General features: G+C 49.1%; 1 protein-coding gene across 1 annotated transcript in view; it reads right to left on the bottom strand.

Annotated features, from left to right (window-relative positions):
* Window positions 1–12927, bottom strand: part of LOC134672202 (uncharacterized) — a 32874-nt gene continuing 19947 nt past the window's right edge. Inside the window, exons 16-29 of the mRNA XM_063530103.1 lie at window positions 12466–12637; window positions 11688–11809; window positions 10557–10756; window positions 9119–10350; window positions 8980–9087; window positions 8450–8821; window positions 8185–8292; window positions 7919–8026; window positions 7521–7760; window positions 7255–7383; window positions 5883–6157; window positions 2505–3944; window positions 1945–2072; window positions 1–1730 (exon numbers count right to left, since the gene is read on the bottom strand). Of these exons, the coding sequence (XP_063386173.1) occupies window positions 1672–1730; window positions 1945–2072; window positions 2505–3944; window positions 5883–6157; window positions 7255–7383; window positions 7521–7760; window positions 7919–8026; window positions 8185–8292; window positions 8450–8821; window positions 8980–9087; window positions 9119–10350; window positions 10557–10756; window positions 11688–11809; window positions 12466–12637 (4693 nt within the window). The 3' untranslated portion in view covers window positions 1–1671. The remainder of the gene's footprint in view (window positions 1731–1944; window positions 2073–2504; window positions 3945–5882; window positions 6158–7254; window positions 7384–7520; window positions 7761–7918; window positions 8027–8184; window positions 8293–8449; window positions 8822–8979; window positions 9088–9118; window positions 10351–10556; window positions 10757–11687; window positions 11810–12465; window positions 12638–12927) is intronic.

Here is a 12927-nt window from a genome sequence, read left to right as displayed (position 1 = left end):
TTAGAAGTCATTATTTATTTCAATTTAGTTGTGAAGTAACCAACAAATGTACGAAGAGCAATGCCTATTACATTCACTACTGTAATCGTCTAAGCATATATTTACGCGCTTGAGCGCATTATAATCACTTTATAATTTCTAAAGTCCAAGACAAATGTATTCTATAATTATTAAAATAAAAAATAAAAATGTACATTCAATACACACTTGCCTTAGCTTCCACTATCGACCAAAGTATTCTAGCTACACAGACAATTCTCCACCAGCGCTTATGAAAAATAAAAAGTTAGATCACAATCAGATACAATCAATACAAGCCTTATGAGATAGTATTTACAGGACATCTAGAACTTAGTGATAAAATACGATAGAGACATATCTTTATTATTATATCATAACAAAGAGAATTCGAAATAGAGGCGGATTGTCAAAGTAAATTATGTAGCTACAGCAAATTTACTGCCATCTTTCGACAGAAGATTAAAACTGTTAGAACGCCATTTGACTTTGATCCTTATTCTTTCACTGATATGTCAATCTTTTCGAGCGATAGCACCATAACCTTTGGCCTACTGAATCAGAGACAAATGGCGTTCTAACAGTTTAATCTTCTGTCGAAAGATGGCAGTAAATGTACTGTGGCTACATAATTTACCATGACAGTAACTCTCTATACACTCTATTCTCTTAGATCATAATAACCAAAACAATATTTTTTCAAATAAGACAGATATCTATGCAACTAAATAGTAACATAATCAAAATAAAACAACATTCCGTAACTTATTAGGGTTTAAAACACTGACTGTGTACTTAATCTTTTATAAAATCATGCTTATACTTACTATTATCATAATATTCGAAACACTTTTACCTGGAGAACCCAGCAAATCGTCAATAGTTGCACGACAGGGTCTGTGATAGTATGTGCGGAAAGAGGAGAAACGTAGAATGTATGGGCTCCCTTACATTCAACGACTCTTCTCTTTCCGCACAAACTCTACCCGCTCTACCGCCAAAATTTTAGGAAAATTGTCGATAAACGTACTTTGAAATAATTCAATCATAGTTATTATGAAACGATGGCAAGCTAACATTTTGACAGTTTAAAAAATCCTTAACCTTTTCGATGCCGTGCCAAACACAAAAGCTGTCACGCGGACGCCACGTAACTGAAGTGTCAAAACTGAAATTGAACTTTATGCATATGCACGTAGGTCTATGTTGCTCTGTGGTCTGTGACCGATTAATCGGTCTTTGGTGTTGAACCTACGGTGCGTATCTATCGGTCATTGGCGTCCAAAAGGTTAATTTAGACCAGATGTATGTGTTACGACTCAAAGCACCAAATTAAATCAAATAATCAAGAGATTACGTAAAAAATCATACAATCAAAATAGCTTTTAAACTAAAATACGTCAGGGTGCAATCTTAACACGCTAGCAGTAATCGGGGCAGTATTTCATGAGAAAAGAGATCACGATTCAGCCGTAGGTTCATTTATCGACAAATGTAAAAACTGCCTAGTTAACGTACTAAATCGCGACCCGCGCGCGCGACGCGTGTGATGGATCGCGATCGCGATTTGTAATGTGTATTTAGTGCTCTCGTATGTATCAAAGAGTCAAGGTGGTTTCTTTTTTTTATTTTCCAGATAAGTATTCTCAGTGTTTATTCCAACTCGATGATGTCGTCAATGTCATCTATGTCGAAATCCTTGAGTGTCATGGCTGAAAAAAAAGATTACATTTTATTACTTCCAAAAATAAAATTGCACTTCCGAGGCAGAAATATGTGAAATCAAGTAAAAAAAAATATAGCTATTAAAATAAACCTCGATTCTGTGCACATGATACGAGTCTCTTGCCTTAAACATACTGTTAGGGCTGCCATCCGTCCGGGTTTCTCTTTTGCCAGGCTGTATGTCGGCTGTAATGTACTCACGTTCAGTCTTTTTCCTCTTGGGCGCCTCTGGCTCCTGTTTGATGGCGGGCCGCTTCTTGTCGACGCGGCCCTTCACCGTGGCCGGCGCCACCGTCTCCATGTTCGTCACGCGCACCGAGCTCTTGCTGCTGTAAGTTACATATTTTATTACTAAACAGTACAGTCATTTGGTATTATAAAAACAATGTGGTTGTTATCAAATAAATATTATTCTATTCTATTCTATCTTCAACTTGATTTTTCCTTTGTATGCCTGGGCCTTAGGCTCTGGTTTCCTCGGAGAGCGGTGCCGTCATATAGCGGCCGTACAGCAGCTACCAAATAAAACGTTTACGAAACTATCGACACCGTCAAGACGGCCATCATGCAAATGGCGGCACCGCTTTTTGACGTTACGGTGTCAATCACCGCCCTCTAGGAAAGCGCGCCATTTGGCTTACATAGACAACGTCCTATTGACGACATTCACCGCTGTATTACGACCGCTATATGACGGCATCGCTTTCCTAGGAAACCAGAGCTTTATTGAAAGGTACAAGTAAAATGAAACAGGTACTTACGAGCTAGACGGCGCTGATCCCACGGTAATCTTGTTCTTAGTAGTCAATATGATGTTCTTAGACGTCCCGACCACTGTTTCAATCTTCTTGCTCGGTTTTATCGTCACCGAGCTCTTGCCGACTTTATCTGGTTTGCTCTGTGACGCAGGCGCGGCAACGACGTCCGTTAAATCGACGGAATCGAACACTGCGCTCGAGCTCTTACTACTGGTTATAGTTGTGGTCTTTTTCGGTTTCTCGGCTGGTCTCTTAGCCATTTCCTTCGCCTTTATTTCTTTTAACGCATTTAATTTTTGGAGGATACTGGGTTGTTTCTCGGGAGGTTTCTTAGTCGCGTTTACTTTGGAAGGTGGAGCACGGGGGGTCGGTTTGGAGGAGCTCGCTTTGGGGGCGCTCGGGGAGGGGTCGGCGGAGGCCTGACCGCTGAGGATGTTCTGGTAGCGGTCGGCCGGGATCTGCACCACGTCCTTGAGGATGGACAGCGGGTCCGCGTCGACGGGGCTGGCGGAGCGCGAGCTCGAGCTGCTGCCGCTATCCAGACGGAAGGGCTCGTCCGCCGGTCTGGGAGCCGGCTTCGGGGCGACTCTCTCGGCTGCCCGCCCGGCGGATTTCGCCGTCGGCTTCGGTGCGATCTGTTCGGTCGGTTTCGGAGCCAATTTCGGCTCGGTCGGTTTGGGAGCCAATTTCGGCTCGGTCGGTTCGGGAGCGGCTCGCTGCGACGCCGGTTTAGGAGCGATCTTCGGCTGGGCCGATTTCGGTCCCGCGATTATTTCGCTAGCGGTTCTCCCGACGGCGGGGCGGGCGGAGCGGCCGAGCGAGACGGGAACGGAGTCCACCTTGCTCAGCACCTCGACCGTGCCGGTCTTGCCGATGCGGATGATGTCGCCCGGCTTGCACACGGTGGCGGGCGCGGGCTTGGGCGCGAGCCGGGCGGGGCGCGGCGCGGGGGGCGGGGCGGCGTCGCCGGTGCAGTAGGCGGCGTCGAGCACGGGGCCTTGTCGCGGCGGCCGCAAGGGGGTCTCGCGCGGCATCCGCAGCTCGAGGCGCGCGCCGGTGGCGGCCGTGAGCGTGACGGGCACGGGCGGCGCGGGCGCGGCGTCCTCGTCGTCGCTGTCGAGGCAGATGGTGCCGCCGGGCGCCGGCGCCGGCGGCCCGGCCGGTGCCCTGCTCCCGACGACCTTGATCATGGTCGCGCCGACCGGCGCCTGTGGTGCCTGCGGCGCCGGGGCGATGGGCACTTTGATGTTTGTGAGGAGTCGCTCGTCCTGCAACAGTCTCTGGCCGCTGACGGCGCTGTTGAGCAGCACGGGGGCGGCGCGGGGCGCGCGGCGGGGCGCGGCGGGGGGAGGGGGAGGGGGGTCGGCGACCACGTGCACGTCGTCGTCGTCGGGCAGGATGCACTCCTCGGCCACCGCGCCGGTGTTGTTGGTGTTTTTTATTCTGAATAATAAATACAAATGACTAGGTTGTTATTCAAAATAAGGCCGGTAATAACCGTAACCATATACCTATAGGTATACTATACCATGGCCCACCTGTCGGCTAAATATTATGAGCTGAGTACCGAGCTGTTTTAAGCATTGGGCATTTTTGAATCCATTTTTCCCTTGCAACAGTTACCTACAAAAGTAACGCTTACTAGCCTATTCTGCTTTCGTCACGCATTCTACATTGAAAGCCACCGACGATTGTAACGAATGTAGAATGGGTGACGAAAGCAGAATAGAACTAATTTAAGAACTTGACGAGAAACGAATGAGACGACCCAAGACGATACCCACTAATGGTTAAATGCTTCTAAAAGAACTAGGACACTTATTTGTAGTTAAACAAAATTCGGTTTCCAAGGATTCTCAGAAGGGTAAGTAATAGAACGTATACAAACCTATAATATATTGCTCAGAATATATAAATTCAATTAGTATAATTTTGAATGGCATAACGTGAAATTAGTATAACGTGCGATACGTATAACAATGAATTCTATAATTTTATATTGTATAATGTACTTTACATATAATATCGTTTATGATAAGTAGGAAAATGTATAACATTGAAATAATATAATATACAAAACGAATATCACACAATAAAATATAAGAGATGCAATTACGACGATAGCATGGATAGTTGCTCCATAAAATGTTTTTCTAATTATGTGTCGGTAAGAAGAGAAATTATATTCACTCTTAAAAAATTTTGTATAAACAATATACTTTGAGTTTGCCGTGATTAGTACGTAATTACGTGTTTTCCATAACCTAACCTAACCCACTTTTCTGGTAGCAGTTTTTTTTCTCTGAGGGGTCGCAGTTCAAACCTAACCTAACCCGCTTTTCTGGTAGCAGTTTTTTTTTCTCTGAGGGGTCACAGTTCAAACCTAACCCAACCCACTTTTCTGGTAGCAGTTTTTTTTCTCTGAGGGGTCACAGTTCAAACCTAACCTAATCTACTTTTCTGGTAGTAGTTTTTTTCTCTGAGGGGTCACAGTTCTAACCTGACCTAATCCACTTTTCTGGTAGCAGTTTTTTTTCTCTGAGGGGTCACAGTTCAAGCCTAACCTAATCCGCTTTTCTGGTAGCAGTTTTTTTTCTCTGAGGGGTCACAGTTCTAACCTAACCTAACCCACTTTTCTGGTAGCAGTTTATTTTCTCTGAGGGGTCACAGTTCAAACCTAACCTAACCCACTTTTCTGGTAGCAGTTTTTATTCTCTGAGAGGTCACAGTTCTAACCTAACCTAACCCACTTTTCTGGTAGCAGTTTTTTTTTCTCTAAAGGTCACAGTTCAAACCTAACCTAACCTACTTTTCTGACAGTTATTATTAGTTAAGTAGGTACTATAAACTTTGAAATTCTGAGCTATCCTATCCAAATAATTTTACCAATGTTTTGTTCAGATAATTATATGAAATTTTATTAATTATTTTAATTTATATGCGTAATAAATGTTATATTAAATATAGTTAGTTTATATGTATAGTATACCAAACAACGATATGTATATAGAATGTTATATTATTTTTATGTTATACTAATTGAAAATATACATTTAGTGCATTATACATAAGATGATTATACTTTTTGGACGTTTATAAACTGAAATTATACCAAAAGTGCATATTCATTATGAGACGCACCCTTCTCAGAAAAATTTAAATGCTCTAAAAGTGTTGCAAAAAACGTTTTTACTACACGTAGTATACACACACAGCAGCATTAGAGCAATGTAGTTACGTGTATCGTGATCCAAAATTATATTTGTACAACAGCAATTAATTAATTAGCAATTTAATTAATTTACTTGATTTCCATTATTTTACACAAATGCTTACTTTCCATTGTTTTAATTCTTAAACAAATAACTAAACAATACTCACAGCCCCACAGGCACGACGACCGGCGCCGCGATGACCGGCGTGACTGGCGTCAACTTCACTCGCCCCAAGTTGGCTATCATCGGCTTCCTCTCCTTAGGCATCAACTCCGAGGTGACCTTCGGCTTGAGTAGGCCTCGCTTGGACTCGGGCGGGGCCGTGGCGTTGCTCAGCATTTTCTCGGTGTCAGAGAGCGCTTTCTGGTTCTGTTTGTTGGCCTTGGTGTCGGCGGTGGGACCGTTGGTATGGAGTTTTTTGAGGATGTCGACGCCTAGGACCTGGTGAGAACATTCATGTTAGTGAAATGCTCTTTAGGTAGGTATGAGATAAAATTGGGACAGCTACAGGACTGGGCCTTACAATTTAAAATAAATAATACACACGTTCCATACAGTATTTCTTTATATATTGAAAGTTTTCATGCTAAAATTCTATAAAATGTAACATCACATTTAAAAAAAATAAGACTAGCGATAACTTTAAACTGTCTTCATCTTCACGAAAATTATGGTACTATTCAGAAGCTCTGGTTTTCTTGGAAAGCGGTGCCGTCATATAGCGGCCGTAGTACAGCGGTGAATGACGTCACTAGAACGTTGCCTATGTAAGCCAAATGGCGCGGTTTCGTAATACATAGTTTCGTAGAGAGCGGTGACTGACAACGTAACGTCAAATGCCGCCATTTGCATGACGGCCGTCTTGACGGTGTCCATAGTTTCGTGATCGTTTTATTTGATAGCGGTGAAGCCATTTCTACTAAAATCTCAAATGCACCTTCTGTACTGCGAGATTTGAATAATGATCTTCCGCACTACGATTATTTTCCTCTTTTGATGATAGTTCATCCTCCAAGTAAATTCTAAACAAATCAAGATCGTCCATTTTCTCTTCTGGATACGTTTCGCTCGAGACCTTGGTGGCTGATGGTGTGTTATGACGCCGTGGAATTTTCACATGTCGTGACCGTAAAGACGGCCGTCTTTTTGCGTCCGCTACATGACGGCCGCTATATGACGGCACCGCTTTCCTAGGAATCCAAAGCTTTAGCCGTATTCGCGCAAGTACGGCTCTATATCTATTTATTTTTTTTATGCACTAAGGCAGGGCTCTCCAAACCCCGGCCCGCAGGCCAAATCCGACCTGCGAAGCGTTCCAATCCGGCCCCCCGACAGCGGTCCAATCCGGCCCGCGGGAGCCAGGCTCCAGGTGTTCAGCCCTAATAGCAGCAACCAGATACACCCCACCCCCCTTGGGCGCCGACAGTGGCCCGAACGAAAATTCTGAGGCGCAATCTCAGGAAAAAAAGTTTGGAGACCCCTGCACTAAGGAAATATACCGTATGTCAGGCCAAATAATTAGTAATGTTGGTAGTTACCTGAACAGCGATGTCGTAGATGGGCCCGCTGTCGATGGGCTTGCCGGTGGCCTCGGTCTCGCGCAGCGCCTTGCCGGTGCTGTACCGCGCCGCCAGCGTGGCCGCGTCCTCGTCCAGTAATGTTGGTAGTTACCTGAACAGCGATGTCGTAGATGGGCCCGCTGTCGATGGGCTTGCCGGTGGCCTCGGTCTCGCGCAGCGCCTTGCCGGTGCTGTACCGCGCCGCCAGCGTGGCCGCGTCCTCGTCCAGTAATGTTGGTAGTTACCTGAACAGCGATGTCGTAGATGGGCCCCTGTCGATGGGCTTGCCGGTGGCCTCGGTCTCGCGCAGCGCCTTGCCGGTGCTGTACCGCGCCGCCAGCGTGGCCGCGTCCTCGTCCAGTAATGTTGGTAGTTACCTGAACAGCGATGTCGTAGATGGGCCCGCTGTCGATGGGCTTGCCGGTGGCCTCGGTCTCGCGCAGCGCCTTGCCGGTGCTGTACCGCGCCGCCAGCGTGGCCGCGTCCTTGTCCAGTAATGTTGGTAGTTACCTGAACAGCGATGTCGTAGATGGGCCCGCTGTCGATGGGCTTGCCGGTGGCCTCGGTCTCGCGCAGCGCCTTGCCGGTGCTGTACCGCGCCGCCAGCGTGGCCGCGTCGTCGTCCAGTAATGTTGGTAGTTACCTGAACAGCGATGTCGTAGATGGGCCCGCTGTCGATGGGCTTGCCGGTGGCCTCGGTCTCGCGCAGCGCCTTGCCGGTGCTGTACCGCGCCGCCAGCGTGGCCGCGTCCTTGTCCAGTAATGTTGGTAGTTACCTGAACAGCGATGTCGTAGATGGGCCCGCTGTCGATGGGCTTGCCGGTGGCCTCGGTCTCGCGCAGCGCCTTGCCGGTGCTGTACCGCGCCGCCAGCGTGGCCGCGTCGTCGTCCAGTAATGTTGGTAGTTACCTGAACAGCGATGTCGTAGATGGGCCCGCTGTCGATGGGCTTGCCGGTGGCCTCGGTCTCGCGCAGCGCCTTGCCGGTGCTGTACCGCGCCGCCAGCGTGGCCGCGTCCTTGTCCAGTAATGTTGGTAGTTACCTGAACAGCGATGTCGTAGATGGGCCCCTGTCGATGGGCTTGCCGGTGGCCTCGGTCTCGCGCAGCGCCTTGCCGGTGCTGTACCGCGCCGCCAGCGTGGCCGCGTCCTTGTCCAGTAATGTTGGTAGTTACCTGAACAGCGATGTCGTAGATGGGCCCCTGTCGATGGGCTTGCCGGTGGCCTCGGTCTCGCGCAGCGCCTTGCCGGTGCTGTACCGCGCCGCCAGCGTGGCCGCGTCCTTGTCCAGTAATGTTGGTAGTTACCTGAACAGCGATGTCGTAGATGGGCCCCTGTCGATGGGCTTGCCGGTGGCCTCGGTCTCGCGCAGCGCCTTGCCGGTGCTGTACCGCGCCGCCAGCGTGGCCGCGTCCTCGTCCAGTAATGTTGGTAGTTACCTGAACAGCGATGTCGTACATGGGCCCGCTGTCGATGGGCTTGCCGGTGGCCTCGGTCTCGCGCAGCGCCTTGCCGGTGCTGTACCGCGCCGCCAGCGTGGCCGCGTCCTCGTCCAGTAATGTTGGTAGTTACCTGAACAGCGATGTCGTAGATGGGCCCGCTGTCGATGGGCTTGCCGGTGGCCTCGGTCTCGCGCAGCGCCTTGCCGGTGCTGTACCGCGCCGCCAGCGTGGCCGCGTCCTCGTCCAGTAATGTTGGTAGTTACCTGAACAGCGATGTCGTAGATGGGCCCGCTGCCGATGGGCTTGCCGGTGGCCTCGGTCTCGCGCAGCGCCTTGCCGGTGCTGTACCGCGCCGCCAGCGTGGCCGCGTCCTCGTCCAGTAATGTTGGTAGTTACCTGAACAGCGATGTCGTAGATGGGCCCGCTGTCGATGGGCTTGCCGGTGGCCTCGGTCTCGCGCAGCGCCTTGCCGGTGCTGTACCGCGCCGCCAGCGTGGCCGCGTCCTCGTCCAGCATGGGGTTCCCGGCCAGGTACGTGTGCGCCACTATCTTTATGAAGTTCTCGTTGGTGAGCAGCGACGGGTGGAGCGGGTACTTCTCTTCGCCCTTCTTCGCTGAAGGCTCCTGTTTCACTGTCACGGGTCGAACTTCAGGCACGATTTCATCGTCGCTTAGTAATATACTTTCTTCCACTATGGATTGTTGAATGGTCTGCGCTAGCTGCTGTGGCGTCTCCGGTGGAGTTTCCACCGGCTTCTTTTTACTCTTCGGACCCGGTTTGTATTTTGTTTCTTTTCTTTCTGCCTTCTCGGGCTCCGGGTTTCGAGTCGGCGCGACGATGAAGTCGTCGTCGCCGCGCCAGTCGTCGTCGTTGAGATCTATGACTACGTCGTCCGCTATGGTGTCGAACTTCTTCTGCGCTGATACGGCCGCTCGCCTTTTTCTTTTTACGTTGGCGTCCGGTTTGGAGGTTAGATCGCCAGTGATGGTTTCCGCGTCTTCTTGTTCGAGTGGTGGATTGCTAGGTATCGTTTGTTGTATGTCGGTGAGGGCCGGAGGGGTCCGTATGGCGGTGTGGGCGGGAGGGGTCCGTATGTCGATGAGGGCGGAAGGGGTCCGTATGTCGATGAGGGGCGGAGGGGTCCGTATGTCGGTGAGGGCCGGCATAGGCTGGGGTGCGACGGGAGAGTTCTTCCGCAGCAGTATTTGCGCGATGGCCGCGGCCGCCTCGTCCCCGGGCGGCAGTTTGCTCAGGTCCCCGCTCGCGACGACCTGCTGGACAGTCGATATAAGTTTGGACAGATCCCGCGGCGTCCTCCTATTGTTGAAATCGTGACTGACTAGAATCTGTGAGATCTGGGCGACGATGTCGGTTTCCTGCCTCCTGTCGACGAAATAGTCTGGCTGGCTGCTGGTGGACGGCTGCGGGGTCTGCCTTTGGATCGGAATGCGGCATTTTATGATCTTCTTCCTCCCTCGCTTCGATTTAGGCTCAGTAGGCGTGTAGTCCGCGTCGGCGTGTGGTTCCGGTTTGACCTCGGGCAGCGTCGGCTTAACATCCGGCACCGGAACCAGTGGAAGGCTTCTTTTAGTTCCTTTTTTCTCTTTTTTGGGCACTTTATCCTGCGGCATCTCTGCGAGCAAACAATACATATAAATATGTGGAATTCTCATCTACAATCCCCTAAAAAGATGAAAAACCGTATTCCCATTAAAATATCGTTTATTCTTGAAATGGTCGAGAACATATGACATTATTGGTGGCAAATAGGCATAGAGTGGAACAAACAAAATGTACAGATTGGCGGGCGTGTCAAGCCGTGTGTGAGAGTATACTGACGGTTGTGCTGCGTCTCCTGCTGGAACTGCTGCCAGGCGGCGGCGCGCTCGTGCTCGGACAGCGCGGCCTCGGAGCCGCGCAGCAGCGAGTCGTGCTCGTGCACGGCGTGCAGCGCGGCGTCGCGCGCCACGCGCAGCAGCACCACGTCCTGCACGCCCACCGCCACGCCGCCGGCCACGCTAGTGCCCGTCTCGTCGAACCTGACACAACATTACTATCCCATCAAAATATTTATTCAGACTTGTCGCAACTCGCAACGGCCGGTTGCATCACTCCTATATACTAAAACATAAACACATTTTTAAGTGCTTTATACTGGTCGCGGCCGGCCGGCCGGTTTAAGCGGTGGTGCCCGAGTGGATATGACGTCCGTCTTTCAATCCGGATGTCGCGTCCAATTTCTTTGTCCAATGTGTATTTGCATCTCAAATTTTGCTTAGCGAGAGAGTGAGCAGCAATGCACGTTAGACCAATATATTGGACAGTTGGAATACCTACCTAAAAGACGCGACGGAGTGTTTCAGAAAATTACTGTCAAACTTTCCAAAATTGACGAAAGATGTCCTAGAGGAAATTAACTGGGACAGAAGAGGCTGATAAGAGAGTTGGTCACTACCCCAATGCCAGCATTGGGGTAGTGACCAACGCAAGGTCACAGAATAAAATAATAGTACTACCGTATCGAAAGGACATGTCCTACAAAACCAAAGTTTGACAGCGATTCAGGGACGAATCATGCTGTCTCTTTTTAATGTATGGCACTTTCCCTTTCGGCTATTTAGGGTTGTCAAAATTCAAGTGATTATCTTACCTGTGGTCGTGCAAGCAAAAGGACGTCAAGTGGTGCCAAACCTAATAATTGCTCGGAGCAATGCTGAGCCGAAGGGAGCCGAGTTTGCCCGAAGCACAGAATAAATAATAGTATGTACTAGGTACAGAAGACTCACTCTCTAACAAAACGCGTCTGTTACGATCAGGACAGAAATGGCCGCTAGGTGGCGACAGCGCCACGCGCGGTTTATGGCTAGCCACTAAAGTTGGTGTGGAATGTACTTGTAGCTACATGTTGCAAAGCGGCGAAATCGCCCGAAGTCAGGAGTGTCAAGGTGTAGGATTGTCTCAAACATTTACCTGTATAACTCAGTGAGCTCGGCCATGTTGTAGTGTCTGTCAATCTGCTGCTCGTCCACCACGCGACACGACACCGCCTGTTTCGTCACGGCTCGTTCGTAGATCTTCTGTTCCATAGTGCCCTGCGAAAAACGTAGCTTAAGACCCCGATACTAATATACATTAACCTCTTTCTTGGTTTTTAGAACGTCTTATCTCAATCTGCGATAAGAATTGTGTGAATAATACATGCTAAGGGCTGATTTAGATGGCACGTGAACTCGCATATGATTTTAGTTACATTGCGGACTGTCGGTTACGTCCAATTCGACCGACCGATGAAAAACCGCAATGTAATGAAACTCGCATGCGAGTTCTCACGTCGTCTAAATGAGCCCTAATACATGCTGAATGTCTGGATTACTAACGAGAAAATTTTCAAACGTTAAACGTTCGAGTTGATAAAAGTTAGGAAAACTCTCGCGGCTATAAAGACGTGTGCCGGGTTCCACGATGTGTCCAATATGACGACGCGGCTGGCCGCCGTCATGTAAAATCCGACGGAACTCTGACTGTTTGACAAGCGCCCTATTAAAAATATTCAACTCACCAACGCCACCAGTCGGTAAATATAGCAGTCCTTCTTCTGCCCGAAGCGGTACACTCGGAAGATGCTCTGTATATCATGTGCCGGGTTCCACGATGTGTCCAATATGACGACGCGGCTGGCCGCCGTCATGTAAAATCCGACGGAACTCTGACTGTTTGACAAGCGCCCTATTAAAAATATTCAACTCACCAACGCCACCAGTCGGTAAATGTAGCAGTCCTTCTTCTGCCCGAAGCGGTACACTCGGAAGATGCTCTGTATGTCGTGGGCTGGATTCCAAGAGGTGTCCAATATGATGACACGGTTGGCGGCCGTCATGTTCAGACCGAGGGATCCGGCACGGGTTGAGATTAGGAACAATCTGGAATAAAATAACTATTTAATAAGAAGTAATTTCAAGGGAATCCCACAGAGGCACACGAAATGATCAATCAATTGGATGCGGAAAGTAAAAAAGTTGGGCTGACAATGAATTCATCTAAAACAGCGAACTGATATACATGGAAGTATTCTGTCCGCTCAGTTATGACCCAACGTAAACTATTCGATTGTAGGCGGTGCTTACAAACTATTCGATTCGCAACTTCAGTTCGTCCGAGATGACAGTCAGTGACGGATGGCTAAATTGATTTATAAAACAACGTTTTTTTG

This window comes from Cydia fagiglandana, chromosome 16 (assembly GCF_963556715.1).
Source record: "Cydia fagiglandana chromosome 16, ilCydFagi1.1, whole genome shotgun sequence".
Lineage (NCBI taxonomy): Eukaryota > Metazoa > Arthropoda > Insecta > Lepidoptera > Tortricidae > Cydia > Cydia fagiglandana.
This window is presented reverse-complemented; position numbering and strand designations above follow the sequence as displayed.